The sequence below is a fragment of the Camellia sinensis genome, chromosome 13 (genome assembly GCF_055761805.1).
Source record: "Camellia sinensis isolate YWXY chromosome 13, ASM5576180v1, whole genome shotgun sequence".
NCBI classification, from domain to species: Eukaryota; Viridiplantae; Streptophyta; class Magnoliopsida; order Ericales; family Theaceae; genus Camellia; species Camellia sinensis.
The window spans coordinates 125,980,681-125,997,032 of NC_138973.1; the positions used below are offsets into that span (position 1 = coordinate 125,980,681).

At 35.4% G+C, this 16,352-nt stretch overlaps 1 protein-coding gene across 1 annotated transcript; it reads left to right on the top strand.

Moving 5' to 3' along the window:
* The first annotated feature begins 2,270 nt into the window (after window positions 1-2,270).
* Window positions 2,271-9,732, top strand: LOC145806430 (uncharacterized). The gene is made up of 6 exons (XM_082903359.1): window positions 2,271-4,879; window positions 5,269-5,322; window positions 5,795-5,848; window positions 6,875-6,930; window positions 7,526-7,579; window positions 7,792-9,732. The coding sequence occupies exons 2-6, from the start codon at window positions 5,271-5,273 to the stop codon at window positions 7,876-7,878; spliced, it is 303 nt and encodes a 100-aa protein (XP_082759485.1). The 5' UTR covers window positions 2,271-4,879; window positions 5,269-5,270; the 3' UTR covers window positions 7,879-9,732.
* The last annotated feature ends 6,620 nt before the right edge of the window (window positions 9,733-16,352 follow it).

Genomic DNA, 16,352 nt, shown 5'->3' on the forward strand with positions numbered 1-16,352 from the left:
AGCAATTAGACCACTAAGCTCACTCCGTCCTCGCGGAGCATACCCCGGTGGCAACACATTGCCAACCCGGTCCCCCAGAAAATGAAAATACTCTCCGCTCACGGTACAACAAGTGACCCTCTGGTGGTAACAATCAATAACTGCCCGGTATGACGATAACCAGTCCATACCCAAAATAACGTCGAAACCCCTCATAGGCATAACTACAAAGGAAAAAGGGATCCTATGATAATCAACCTCTATGTCACAACCTCTAACACCTTGTTTCAAAATCAATTCACCCCCAAGAGGTGACACTACACAAATAGGAGATGCTAACTGTGCTAACTCCAACTTCAAAACAGATGCAAATGCAGCAGACACAAAGGAATGAGATGCACCCGTATCAATCAAAACATTAGCAACCGAGTTACAAAACAAGAAAGTACCTCTCACAACTGATGGTGCTGGCACCAGATCTTGCGCGGTAACAGCGTACACGCGTCCAGACGACCTCTGATCAACCTGCTCACCCCTAGGAGCATAAGATTGCTGTACCGACTGGGACGATGAAGCCCCCTGATTGGCCCTCAAGGCCTGACCCGACTGAGCTGGCTGCTGACCCTGAATCGGCCTTAAACTAGATGCACCAGATGTGCCACCCAACTGCGGGCAATACCTCTTCATATGCCCTGGCTGACCACACTGATAACACGAGAGTGGCTGACCTCTACCCTGACTCTGGCTCTGAGATCGAGCCAAAGAAGATGCTGCTCTCTGAACTCCTCCCCTCTGAGGACAAACTGGAGACTTGTGGCCCAGCTGGCCACACTTGAAACAGGTAATGTCTCCCTGACTGCCTTTCCCCGAACTAGCACTCGGTACAGGAAAAGTCGATCTAGAAAAGCTACCCTGAGACTGCTGGGGATTAAAACCCTTCTATCTCCGACCATCATTCTGACCATCCTGACTCCTCTTGGAGCCCTTCTGTCCTTCCTCCTCCTCCTGCATCATGATTTCCATGTGGGTTGCAGCATCAACCATACGCCCATAATCCCGAATCATAGTTCCCCCAACTCTCAGCTTGAGGCCACGCCTCAACTTCTTCTCAAACTCAATACAGCGGCGTTCCTCAGACGCCACCAACTCAGGTGCAAACCTGGACAAACTAGTAAATGCAGCCTCAAACTCGGCCACTGAAGAACTCGCCTGCTTAAGCTGAAAAAACTGGTCTCGCAGCTTCTCCCTGACTGCCGGAGGTAAAAACTTCTCCTGGAAAGCATTCACAAAAGCCTCCCACGTACCTCCTATACGCCCCTTAGTGAACTTCCACCACTGACCCGCATCCCCCTTCAACTGGAAAGATGCCAAGGTCACTTTCAACCCTTCGTCTTCGATGCCAAGCATCTCAAACGTCTTCGTTGTCTGTTCGAGCCATTCATCTACCTTAAGCGGCCCTTTAGGATCACCCACAAATTCATCCGGATTAGACCGGAAGAACTCCCTCTTCAGAAAGGAAGGTCCTGCATCCGCAATAACAGCCTGAGCTTGATTCTCAGCTCTGAGAATGCCTACTGACTCCCTGAATGCCCCTGCTATCTCTCGGGCTAGAGCGTCCATAGCCTGCTGGCCTACTGGCTCGGCCACATTGGCCTGGCCAATTCCCTCTTGAACTGCCGGAATCTCTTCTGGCACAGGCACCTCCTGCCTACCCGGCCTACCACGCCTACCGCGTCCTCGTCCTCGTCCTGACATCCTAATAAAGGAAACAAAGACATTAGCACATTAATAAATGTGCCGAAGCTAAACACTCGCGTCCTAATGCAATGGACAACAATAATTCATTCCACGTAAGCACATAATCACATAAGCACCTACGAATTTCATTCCCGGATAATGATAGTCCCAATGCGTTACTATAGTTCCGGTTGGAAGCAGCAGTGATCAAGTGCCTTTCCAACAAGACTACTAGAAACTCAAGGGTCCAATCAACATCCTAGAAACTACATTCCATACCCACATAATCACATAAACATGTCATCACATAAGCATATAACATTACACTAAGTCTCTATCAAACGAGACGAACCCAATGTGATACTAATCACTTCCCACGTACCCAAAGTATTCAAACCCGGTACGCTCTGATACCAAGTTGTAATGCCCTCAAAAATTAACCCATTATATTTACATCATTGACATGCAATATTTAAAGAAAACACTTTGATAATTCATTATAATATTCATCAGAGTCATACTAAACAAAAGCATTACATGTAACATCAAATTAAATGCCCTACAGGCTTACATCTTTCCAAGCCAACACTTGGACACAAAAGTATGAGTTCTAACTCAATTACAATTAAAGCCCTAGGCTTGAGTGTTTACATGTACAACAAATAAAAGCAAACAACTAAAAATAGTCTTCAGATTCCAAGTCCTTCAAAGCTAAGTCCTTGGAGGTAGCTTATCACCTGAACCTGAAAATGATGTTCCCATAAAGGGTGAGCCACAGCCCAGCAGAAATATACTAAACCACATATAAGCAATGAATAAAGCAATAGCATTCAACAGATGGTTAACCAAGATAATCAATTATTTCATTTTACAGTCTCATGACACTATTGTCTAAGACACGTTTTACTTTCCAATTTTATCAACATGGCTCAGAACCTGGCCAAACTTACAACAGTGAATTATATATATCATATTCACATTCTTCCAATATCAACAAACAAATGAGACTCAAGCTCAAATCAAAACACTTCATACTTCCAGATTGATACACATTTTAGTGTTGTATCAATAAAACACTTCTATATAAATAAGCACACATAAAAGTGATGCTAATGGAGTCCATCCCCTATCTCCTCCCAAACAAAATCCGGTTTAGAGGTCCATCCCCTATCTTCCCCTAAACCGTGGAGTACATCCCCTATCTCCTCCCACACAAAACAATGTATGCAAATGCAATGCTCAATCAATACATGTATTTTCTGTATCAATGCAATAGTCAAATTTAATGACTTAACCAATGTGATTAGTTTCAGTTATTCCTAATCCACATGCAATGTCTACAACAATCTCGACTATCCTCCACCGATAGCCCAAAACAGTTATTTCTAGAGTGGAAATAAATATTTCAACATTTCAATAGGCGAGTGGTTTAAATTATCCAACTACACCATTTAATCAATAATTTCCCCAATTTCATGAATTTAACCAAATTCCCAAATTCCCTGAAATTAATTATACAAATTAATTAATTAACACAACTAGGGTTTTTCCCAAAATTATCAAAGTAACCCCAACTTATCAAAATACCAAAACTTAGAACAAAACTTATAAAGTGGAGTAGGAAATCCCTACCTCAAAGACAACAACACAAATGGTGAAGACAGAGATGAGTGTCCAAATACCAATGTGCTCCAAATCGCCAAATGTTCAGATTAAATGAAAGCCCTCAACTCACTCTATCTTTTTAATGAAGGATCTAGGGTAGAAACACACCCTAAGTGGATCAAATCTAAGAGAGAAGGTGAATAGGGAAAGAGAGAAGTCGGACCTAGGGTTTGGAATCAAAAAGAATATGAAAAAGACTGATCAAAACCCGCTGTTGCGTATATAAACTGGACAGGCTCGCTCGAGCGAAGACTTGGTCGCTCGAGCGACCAGACACAGAGAAACTACGCTCAAGCCAAGGAAGCCTTGCTCGAGCCAACAACCCAAAAGCTCGTTCGAGCAAAAGAAAGCTCGATCGAGCGAAGAACTCAAACCCTCAGGTCTGTAACCAGACACACGCTCGAGCGAAGGAACTATTGCTCGAGCGAAGAACGAACTAACTCGCTCAAGCGAAGAAAAGCTCGCTCGAGCCAAGAATGCAAAGCTACAGGTCCAAATCAGACGCAAACTCTCGCTCGAGCTACCAAACCCCGGCTCGAGCCAAGAACCAAAAACAACAGCTCGCTCGAGCGACAAACTCCTCGCTCGAGCGAAGATCCAAAATTCTGGACAGCAACACTTGATTTCTAAACCCAACCAACCTGAAACAAACCTGACCAACACATCCTATAATTCCAAATGAGAAAATAAGAGACAACAACAACCATTATACAATGACAGAATCTACGGAACCTATGTCCGGACACAATAGTCAAATGGGAAAAGACCGGGGTCGCTATACATGCTAAGCAGATGGAATTAAGGGGCAATTGAGAGGGTAATTTATGTGAAAATTGGGCCGAGCTGGGTAATGGGCCGTTATGAGCCGCAGTACAAAGGGCCGAGTAAAAGGGCCATGTAAGTTACTCCGGTCGTGTGGATATTTTGAAGTTAGTCCGGTCCGACAGAAGATCGAAGTTAGATCGGTCTGACAGTACTTTGGAGTTAGACTGGTCTTGGAGTTACATCGGTCATGACATGCTAGTTCGGTCTAACCACACCATGGGTTGTGCATGAGAAGCCGACGTAAGAGCAGTGAAAGGAATAGCTAGTTCGGCTTATTCCGCGGCTATGCATAGTCATGTTTATTTTGGTCATATTGGAGTTCGGCCATGATAAAACCATCTCACTTGGTTTAAGTAGTGAGGGGAGTGTTGAAGGATAAACATTATCTTTCAGGAGTATGAATCCTAGGAGGACTCTGCATGGAGGAGTAGAAGTCCTACTAGGATTGTACCACACGAAACCTATAAAAGCTCACAAACATCACCTTTGGAGAGGTAACACAACTTTGTTTTCTGAATACACAGAGCTTTTGTCTATTTGTCAAGCTTACTGACTTAGGCATCGGTGAGGTTTCCGGCACACACCTGCCGGCTAGCTCACGTTTGTGTTTTCAGGTGATAAAGCGACGACGTACAAAGGAGTGCAGACTTGATCAACAGGATTATACGAGAAGGTTTATTTCTTTCCCGTACAATAAATATCTTACGCATACTTGTACATAAGTCGGATGGTTAGCATGGTGGGAAGTATTTATGTCTACCCAATTTGTCTGGTTTCCCCATCCAATAAAAAACAAAAGAGAAATTATCCAAAAAAAAATCCTTAGAGATCCCTAAAAAAAAATAAATTTTAAAATTTTAATACATTCTGTTATTGTCTAAAAGGTGCATGGTTTAACATTTATATTGTTTAGCAAATAACCTTAATACATTATTTAATCTTAGAAATTGTATAATTACTATTAGTTAGTCATATTTTTTTTTAAAAAAACTGTTATTAGCTTCTTTTTTTTTTATGTTGCATATGGTTTGAATTTCTCTTTTCATGCTACTATTTGATCAGATATGGATCCTCATGATGGAGGTGTTGCCGATCCTCCCATTATTGGGATAGCAGGTATCTATCCATTTATCTATATTATATATAAAACTAGTAGGTGACCCGTGCGATGCACGGAAAATTATTTTTAAAATGAAAATTTGATTTTAAGTCTTAAAACATCATGTATAGAAATTTTTTACAATTGAAAAAAGAAGACGTAAGTAGGATGGCTAGCATGGTGGGAAGTATTTATGTCTACCCAATTTGTACGGTTTCCCCATCCAATAAAAAACACAGGAGAAATTATCAAAAAAAAAAAAAACCCTTAGAGATCCATATAACAAAATAAATTTTAAAATTTTAATATATTCTGTTGTTGTCTAAAAGGTGCACGGCTTAACATTTATATTGTTTAGCAAATATACTTAGTACAGTATTTAATATTAGAAATTGTGTAATTACTATTAGTTAGTCTTATTTTTTTGTAATTGTTATTAGGTATTTTTTTTTTATCTTGCATTCATGCTACTATTTGATATTTCATCAGATATGGATCCTCATGCAGGAGGTGTTGCCGATCCTCCCATTTCTCCAGCAGTCGGTATTTATCTATCTATCTATCTATATTATATATAAAACTAGTAGGTGACCCGTGAAATTGATTTTAAGTCATAATACTTCATGTATAGAATTTTTTTACAATTGAAACTAAACACGTAAGTAGGATGGCTAGCATGGTGGGAAGTATTTATGTCTACCCAATTTGTATGGTTTCCCAATCCAATAAAAAAAAAAAAACCCTTAGAGATCCTTATAACAAAATAAATTTTAAAATTTTAATAAATTCTGTCATTGTATTGTCTAAAAGGTGCATGTTTTAACATTTATACTGTTTAGCAAATATCCTTAATACATTATTTAATGTTAGAAATTGAATAATTACTATTAGTTAGTCTTATTTTTTTGTAATTGTTATGAGGTTTTTTTTTTTTTTTTTTTTTTTTTCTATGTTGCATATGGTTTGAATTTCTCTTTTCATGCTAATATTTGATATTTCATTAGATATGGATCCTCATGTAGGAGGTGTTGCTGATCCTCCCATTTCTCCGGTAGCCGTTATTTATCTATCTATCTATTTATATTATATATAAAGCTATTTATATTACATATAAAGCTAGTAGGCGACCCGTGAAATTATTTTTAAAGTGAAAATTTGATTTTAAGTCATAATACTTCATGTATAGATATTTTTTACAATTGAAAGCTAAATACGTAAGTAGGATGGCTAGCATGGTGGGAAGTATTTATGTCTACCCAATTTGTATGGTTCCCCCATCCAATAAAAAACACAGGAGAAATTATCAAAAAAAAAAAAAAAAAAAGCCCTTAGAGATCCATATAACAAAATAAATTTTAAAATTTTAATATATTTTGTTATTGTCTAAAAGGTGCATGGTTTAACATTTATATTGTTTAGCAAAATATACTTGGTACAGTATTTAATGTTAGAAATTGTATAATTACTATTAGTTAGTTTTATTTTTTTGTAATTGTTATTAGGAATTTTTTTTTATCTTGCACATGGTTTGAATTTCTCTTTTCATGCTACTATTTGATATTTCATCAGATATGGATCCTCATGCAGGAGGTGTTATACCGATCCTCTCATTTCTCCGGCAGCCGGTATTTATCTATCTATCTATTTATATTATATATAAAACTAGTACGTGACCCATGAAATTATTTTTGAAGTGAAAATATTATTTTAAGTTATAATATTTCTCCGGCAACCGGTATTTATCTATCTATCTATTTATATTATATATAAAACTAGTACGTGACCCATGAAATTATTTTTGAAGTGAAAATATTATTTTAAGTTATAATACTTCATGTATAGAATTTTTTTTTTACAATTGAAAGCTAAATACGTATGTAGGATGGCTAGCATGGTGGGAAGTATTTATGTCTACCCAATTTGTATGGTTTCCCAATCCAAAAAAAAAAAAAAAAAAAAAAAAAACCCCTTAGAGATCCTTATAACAAAATAAATTTTAAAATTTTAATATATGCTGTCATTGTCTAAAAGGTGCATGTTTTAACATTTATATTGTTTAGCAAATATCCTTAATACATTATTTAATGCTAGAAATTGTACAATTACTATTAGTCAGTCTTATTTTTTTGTAATTATTATGAGGTATTTTTTTATTTTTTATTTTTATGTTGCATATGGTTTGAATTTCTCTTTTCATGCTACTATTTGATATTTCTTCAGATATGGATCCTCATGTTGGAGGTGTTGCCGATCCTCCTATTTTTGGGGCGGCAGGTATCTATCTATCTATCTATATTATATATAAAACTAGTAGGTGACCCACTTGTATCAAAATAATTTTTTTTTTGAAAAAAAATAAAAACAAATAAAAATTCTATAATATACAAATTATGACTTGATTATAACTTATGGTGTATTATTTTGGTTATTAATCGAAAAAGTTTTTGCTAATTTTTTTGTATTTTTGGCTTTGTCTAATGCTGGAGGTGCATCTGCGTCCAATGCTACTAGAGGGAGTGACTCAGATGATGAGGGGGTTCCTTCCCAGGGCGCTTCACTGCGTCGTCGGCTAGGTTGACTGGGTTTCATACCATAGCTTTAGGATTTTTGCTTTTTTACTTTCGTATTTTTCTCTCTCTTCTAAAAAACTTTGTATATGATGCTTGGGGATGTCAATAGATGCCACCACAACCACCTGTGGCACAGATCTTGATGTGGGTTTGTTGGAGTCCATAAGCACAAAAAGCTAAGAGGCTACACGAATATCTTGCTCTTTTCTGCATTTCAAGAACAAGTGACGTATGTAAGTAAGCAGCTTGTCACGGACTTGGTTGTTTCCAAGCCATCCGTGTGGCACTTAGACAATCTCAAGTTTTACTTGATGATACTAAGTTAGCCTAACTCACACAGTTGTAGGAAAGAGAAGTTTAGAAGAACAAAAAGAGAGAGTTTGAGAGAAGGCCTTGTATATACTTTGAGAAAGCTTACAACTCTTGGATGCACTTGGTTTTCTTGAGTAGTATGGGCAAATGAGGCCCTCCCCCTTTTATAGGCTACATAGAACATTCTAGAACTATACTAGTATAGAGTGTTCTAAACACTTCCTCCTCTTACATTTAATAGACTAGTCTAGATCTACATGGATGGAGAGGATTCTAGATCCTTCCCCTATCCTCTCAAAGAACCTGTTCTAGAATATACAAGAATTATGTACAAGCTTCTAGTCCTATGTACAATTGTCTATAAGACTCTAAGGAGTTCTAGAAGCTTCCAGCATCCTGCATGGTCTTCATATTTTCTCAATATTTCTAGGAGTTTCCAGAACATTCCCCTACCCTCTCTTCCATGAGACTTTCTTTTTGTATTTAATTCTGTATTGGTAATTCGGCGGGATGTGACAAACTGCCCATAAATGATGCCATGATTCCCAAATCGCTGGTTCATAGTTAAGTAGCAATGACTCACATTAACACTTCTTTTGTCTTTTTCACCCCTCAGTTGTTTCACCAAAAAAATTAAGACAACAAAGAAACAGTGTCTATTTTATTAAGAGAAAACATTTTGGTATCAAACTAACAGAAAGGCATCATAACAGTACATATGCACCTGCATGCACATAGACAAAGAAAATAAAATGCAGAGAGGTGCTCTATAGCATGAAATGAGCATAACAGCTTCAACTATTGGCAAAAAAGAAAATTATTTTATTTATTTATTTTTCTAACCACTTATCTTTTCTCACATCAGCACCATCAAATATGAAAGACCAAATAACAATCACAAAAGTAAATTGATGAATATGATAAGTGAAAGAATTAAAAAAGGGGAAGGAAAAAAAAAAATAGAGAGAAAAATGTGAATGCACTTCAGCATGTTCCTTCACAAGTTTTTTTTTTCTTCCCTTTCTCATCCTTCTGTTATTGAAGTGCAGCAAAATGAAAAGCAGTAAATCGTATGGAAAAAATAATTCAGAGTTGGCTCAAATTTTGTCAGTTGTCTCACACACCTTTGTTTTTTTTTTTTTTTTTTTTTGTCTCACACACCTTGAATCACGACGAGGACAGAGTGCATCAATTTCATCAATAAAGATAACTGACGGCTTGCCCGATTTTGCACGAGATGATGCTTCAGCAAAAGCCTTCCATGAGATTCTCTCACCTTCTCCAGCATATGCTCTGTGAACAGAATGAGGACTGCAAGAGGAACCCAACAAACCAAAATCAATACAAATTAAAAACCAAATAAAACAACTTTAGGGATGGCTGGAAATATAAAATTCCACATTTCAACCCTCCATCTAGCAGAGGCCATTGAAGACACCAAAAAAAAAAAAAAGGGGGGGGGGGGAAAGGACCTATCGTGGTGATTGTCATTTCAATCTTCAATATCTACTTCTGCAATTACTGCCATTTCATGTAATGTTCATATTCAGAATGCTATTCAATGTAATATTTAACATACAGCACCACAGTTGATTCGAATTTCACCAGACATGCAATTTTTCCCTTAAGAAGCTATTGAAGTGTGGAAGGAATGAAACAATTGCAACTACGTAAATTATTTCACCAATATGATGGAAAAATTCAGTACGGAATTTTACAAGAGTCAGAGCAACACCGTGTGGAAAACCAATAACAAGACTTCCTAATGATATTAACAATTTTAATAGAGACAAATAAACAGCATGGGCAGAAACCAAAAATGAAATTACCTAATAACAGTTAAATGCGCATCACATTCACGAACAACTGCTCGAACCAAGCTTGTCTAACATTGCAAGAAAAATAAATACAAATTAACAACCTCAAATTAATGCTAACGAATACATAAGCTAATATACTTCTCCATACTGTCCCAAAAAAAAAAATTTAATAAATACTCCCCATACTGTCAATTATCAAAAGGTTCTACATATATACGAATGTATGAATATATAGGGGCAGGATTAACTGAAAAATAAAGAAGTTTTAAACCAGTTCATATTTTTTTACAATTTCACATTTCACAAAATCAACTATTAGATTGAATACTTCTCTTATCATGGATGCCAAACACAGTATTACTGTTAGGATTAAGGCACACTCAAAAATCAATCACACACACAAAAAAAAATGAGACACAAGAGATTTACGTAGTTCGGCAATTGCCTACGTCCACAGGGAGAGATTTCTCTATAGAATTTCCCAGAGGGAGTTTACAATACTCACACCTCTCTCTCTATAGCACTCTCACTCACAGATTACGCTCTTTGCTCTGTCTGTGTTGTCTCATCCCTTCCTCATCACCTCAATTTATACACAAAAAAGAGAGAAAACAAAGTCAAGAGAAAGAAGTAATTGGGCTGCCAACTGCCATCTTCCCTCTTACTTCTTGACTTGGAGCCAACCCTTATTAATTTCTCCATGTGGGCTTCTCACTTGAAGTCCATCCCGGTCAGATTTTTGCAAACTTCCAGTTTGTTTCTGGTGACAACCTTAGTCATCATGTCAGAAGGATTCTTGTCTGTGTGAATCTTCACTAGTTTCATCAGTTGCTTTTCCATCACTTCTCGTATCCAATGATACCGGACATCCATGTGATTTGTATGCGAATGGTACGTGGAATTCTTACTCAAATCAATTGCACTCTGACTATCACAATATACCTTGTATTCTTCTTACTGTAGACCAAATTCTTAGAGAAACCGCTTCAACCACAACATTTCTTTTCCAACATCTACGGCAGCAACGTACTCTACCACTGTTGTAGATAAAGCAACACATTTTTGTAGTTTGGATTGCCATGAAACAGCCCCCTGCAAAGGTGAATAGAAATCCTGATGTAGATTTTCTACCATCAAGATCACCCGCCATATCGGCATCTGTAAATCCCTCCAAAATTGGTTCAGCTCCCCTATAACATAGACACGTCTTTGAAGTTCCCTTCAAGTACCGAAGAAACCATTTGACCACCTCCCAATGCTCCTTTCCAAGATTGGCGAGGAATCTGCTCATAACACCAACTGCGTGAGCTGTACTTGTCCAGGTACACGCCATTGCATACATCAAACTTCCTATTGCGGAAGAATAAGGGATTGTCTCCATTTCTTTCTTTTCAGAGCTGGTCGTGTGACACGAACGCTTTGTTACCTTGAAATGGTTGACTAGTTGTGTGCTGACTGGCTTGGCGTCTTTCATGTTGAACCTTTCAATCACCAGTTCAACATATTTTTCCTATGACAACCATATCTTTTTGGCTTTCCTGTCACGAGAAATCTTCATGCCTAAAATCTGCTGTGCTGGGCCTGAATTTTTCATGTCAAAATACTACGGCAAGTCCTTTTTCAACTTGTTGATCATAGCAATATCATGTCCGATGATCAGCATATCATCAACATACAACATTAGGATGATGAAGTTTCTATCCGAAAACTTTCGAAAATATACACACTGGTCTGCTACCGTTCTTGTGTACTCGTGATCCACCATGAATGAATCAAACTTCTTGTACCATTGTCTCAGTGCCTACTTCAGGCCGTAGAGACTCTTCTTCAGTTTGCAGACTAGATTTTGTTTCCCTTTAACTTTAAATCCTTCTGGCTGCTCCATGTAGATCTCTTCCTCCAAATCACCATGGAGAAAGGCAGTCTTGACATCCAAGACCCGCTGCTGTGTATATAAACTGGACAGGCTCGCTCGAGCGAAGACTTGGTCGCTCGAGCAACCAGACACAGAGAAACTACGCTCGAGCCAATGAAGCCTTGCTCGAGCCAACAACCCAAAAGCTCGCTCGAGCGAAAGAAAGCTCGATCGAGCGAAGAACTCAAACCCTCAGGTCTGTAACCAGACACACGCTCAAGCGAAGGAACTATTGCTCGAGCGAAGAACGAACTAACTCGCTCGAGCGAAGAAAAGCTCGCTCGAGCCAAGAATGCAAAGCTACAGGTCCAAACCAGACGCAAACTCTCGCTCGAGCTACCAAACTCCGGCTCGAGCGAAGAACCAAAAACAACAGCTCGCTCGAGCGACAAACTCCTCGCTCGAGCGAAGATCCAAAATTCTGGACAGCAACACCTAATTTCTAAACCCAACCAACCTGAAACAAACCTGCCCAACACATCCTATAATTCCAAATGAGAAAATAAGGGACAACAACAACCATTATACAATGACAGAATCTACGGAACCTATGTCCGGACACAATAGTCAAATGGGAAAAGACCGGGGTCGCTATATTGATATTTGATCAGATATGGATAATCATGTTGGAGGTGCAGGAGATTCCCCTGGAGTTGGTGGAGGTTCCCTCATTATTGGGGCAACAGGTATTTATCTATCTATCTATATTATATATAAAACAAAAACATTTCAGAGTTCTTAATTAAGAATTGTAATGGAGTTGTAGGGATAGTAGGGATGTGATGTTTTGGTTTTTTTTTTTCGTTGCTAAGTGTATAGAGCTCTCTTTAGAGCTCTACTTTTAAGGGGATAAATAACTACCCAATATAAAATTAGTAGGTGACCTATGCGATGTACGAAAAATTATTTTTAAATTGATAATTTAATTGTGAGTCTTAATACTTCATGTGTAGAAAATTTTAGCTATTGAAAACTAAATACAAATAAATTTTAAATGAGGTCAATATTAATTTCCAAAACACGTAAGATTGAGAGTGTATTGAGAATGTCTATATATAATGGAGATTCTATAATACACATCTATATATCATATGCGCCCATAATTATACAATTTTTTTTTTTATTTAGTCATGACATTTTTTTGAATTATTTGGTTATACTTCATATAATGTTTGGTTATGAATTTTTTTTTTTTATAGTATTTCCCATATATAATATAAATGAGATATATGATTTTGCTTGGTTGTTTGGTCTTTCAAATGATTTTAAGAATATCAAATATATACATATCTTATGTATAGTTGTACCTAAGTAGTCTACCCAGTTTGTATAGTTTCCCCATCCATAAAAATCAGAGGAGAAATTATTAAAAATAAATAAAAAAAACCCTTAAAGATCCCTGTAACAAAATAAATTTTAAAATTTTAAAATATTCTGTTATTATCTAAAAGGTGAATGGCTTAACATTTATATTGTTTAGCAAAAATCCTTAATACATTATTTCATGTAAGAAGTTGGATAGTTACTATATGCTACTATTTGATATTTCAACAGATATGGATAAACATGTTGGAGGTGCAGGAGATTACTCTGGAGTTGGTGGAGGTTCCCCATTATTGGGGCAACAGGTTTTTATTTATTTATCTATCTATATTATATATAAATGACAAATATTTCAGAGTTGTAAATTAATTATTCAAATCGAGTTGTAGGGATAGTTGGGATGTGATGTTTTTGTTTTTTTTTTTCATAGCTAAGTGTATAGAGCTCTCTTTATAGCTCTATTTTTAGGCGGATGAATAACTATCCTATATAAAATTAGTAGGTGACCGGTGCGATGTACGAAAAATTATTTTTAAAATGAAAATTTAATTTTGAGTTTTAATACTTCATGTGTAGAAAATTTTAGCAATTGAAAACTAAATACAAATAAATTTTAAATGTGGTCAATATTAACTTTAAAAACATGTAAGATTGATAGTGTATTGAGAATGTCTATATATAATGGAGAATTCTATAATACACATCTATATATCATATGCACCCTTAATTATACAATTTATTTAATTATTTAGTCATGACATTATTTTGAAATATTTTGTTATACTTCATATAATGTTTGGTTATGAAATTTTTTTTTTATAGTCTTTCCCATATATAATATAAACGAGATATATTATTTTGCTTGGTTGTTTGTTATTTCAAATGATTTTCAGAATATCAAATATACACATATCTTGTGTATAGTTGTACCTAAGTAGTCTACCCAATTTGTAAAGTTTCTCCATCCATAAAAAACAAAGGGGAAATTATAAAAAAAAAAAAAAAAAAACCCTAAAGATCCCTGTAACAAATTTTTTTTTTAAATTTTAAAATATTCTGTTATTATCTAAAAGGTGCATGGTTTAACATTTATATTGTTTAGCAAATATCCTTAATACATTATTTCATGTTAGAAGTTGTATAGTTACTATTTGCTACTATTTGATATTTCATCAGATATGGATAATCATGTTGGAGGTGCAGGAGATTCCCCTGGAGTTGGTGGAGGTTCCCCCATTATTAGGGCAACATGTATTTATCTATCTATCTATATTATATATAAACCAAAAATATTTCAGAGTTCTAAATTAAGAATTCTAATGGAGTTGTAGGGATAGTAGGGATGTGATGTTTTGGTTTTTTTTTTTTTTTTTTTTTTTTCATCGCTAAGTGTATAGATCTCTCTTTAGAGCTCTATTTTCAGGGGGAGGAATAACTACCCTAAATAAAATTAGTAGGTGACCTGTGCGATGTACGAAAAATTATTTTTAAAATGAAAATTTAATTTTGAGTCTTAATACTTCATGTGTAGAAAATTTTAGCAATTTAAAACTAAATACAAATAAATTCTAAATGAGGTCAATATTAATTTTAAAAACACGTAAGATTGAGAGTGCATTGAGAATGTCTATATATAATGGAGAATTCTACAATACACATCTATATATCATATGCACCCTAAATTATACAATTTATTTATTTATTTTGTCATGACATTATTTTGAAATATTTGGTTATACTTCATATAATGTTTGGTTATGAATTTTTTTTTTTATAGTCTTTCCCATATATAATATAAACGAGATATATTATTTTGCTTGTTTGTTTGCTAGTTCAAATGATTTTAAGAATATCAAATATATACATATCTTGTGTATAGTTGTACCTAAGTAGTCTACCCAATTTGTATAGTTTCTGTTATTATCTAAAAGGTGCAAGATTTAACATTTATATTGTTTAGCAAATATCCTTAATACATTATTTCGTGTTAGAAGTTGTATACTTACTATATGCTTCTATTTGTTATTTCTTCAGATATGGAAAATCATGTTGAGGTGCAGGAGATTCCCCTGGAATTGGTGGAGGTTCCCCCATTATTGGGGCAACTGGTATTTATCTATCTATCCATATTATATATAAAACAAAAATGTTTCAGAGTTATAAATTAAGAATTCTAATGGAGTTGTAGGGATAGTTGGGATGTGATATATTGGTTTTTTTTTTTTTTTTTTTCATTGCTAAGTGTATAGAGCTCTCTTTAGAGCTCTATTTTTAGGGGGATGAATAACTACCCCATATAAAATTAGTAGGTGACCCGTGCGATGTACGAAAAATTATTTTTAAAATAAAATTTAATTTTGAGTCTTAATACTTCATGTGTTGAAAATTTTAGCAATTGAAAACTAAATAAAAATAAATTTTAAATGTGGTCAATATTAATATTAAAAACACGTAAGATTGAGAGTGTATTGAGAATGTCTATATATAATGGAGAATTCTATAATACACATCTATATATCATATGCACCTTTAATTATACAATTTTTTTTATTAATTTAGTCATGACATTATTTTGAAATATTTGGTTATACTTCATATAATGTTTGGTTATGAATTTCTTTTTTTTTTATAGTCTTTCCCATATATAATATAAACGAGATATATATTATTTTGCTTGGTTGTTTGGTATTTCAAATGATTTTAAGAATATCAAATATATACATATCTTATGTATAGTTGTACCTAAGTAGTCTACCCAATTTGTATAGTTTCCCCATCCATAAAAAACAAAGGAGAAATTATAAAAAATAAAGAAAACCCCTTAAAGATCCTTGTAACAAAATAAATTTTAAAATTTTAATATATTCTGTTATTATCTAAAAGGTGCATGGTTTAACATTTATATTGTTTAGCAAATATCCTGAATACATTATTTCATGTTAGAAGTTGTATAGTTACTATATGCTACTATTTGATATTTCATCAGATATGGATAATCATGTTGGATGTGCAGGAGATTCCCCTGGAGTTGGTGGAGGTTCCCCCATTATTGGGGCAACAGGTATTTATCTATCTATTTATATTATATATAAAACAAAAATATTTTA

Coding starts and splice junctions, on each gene's coding strand:
- LOC145806430 (XM_082903359.1), top strand. CDS start 5,271: ATGGATCCTCATGATGGAGGTGTTGCCGATCCTCCCATTATTGGGATA. Junction 5,323..5,794: donor TCCCATTATTGGGATAGCAG/GTATCTATCCAT, acceptor ATATTTCATCAG/ATATGGATCCTCATGCAGGA. Junction 5,849..6,874: donor TCCCATTTCTCCAGCAGTCG/GTATTTATCTAT, acceptor ATATTTCATCAG/ATATGGATCCTCATGCAGGA.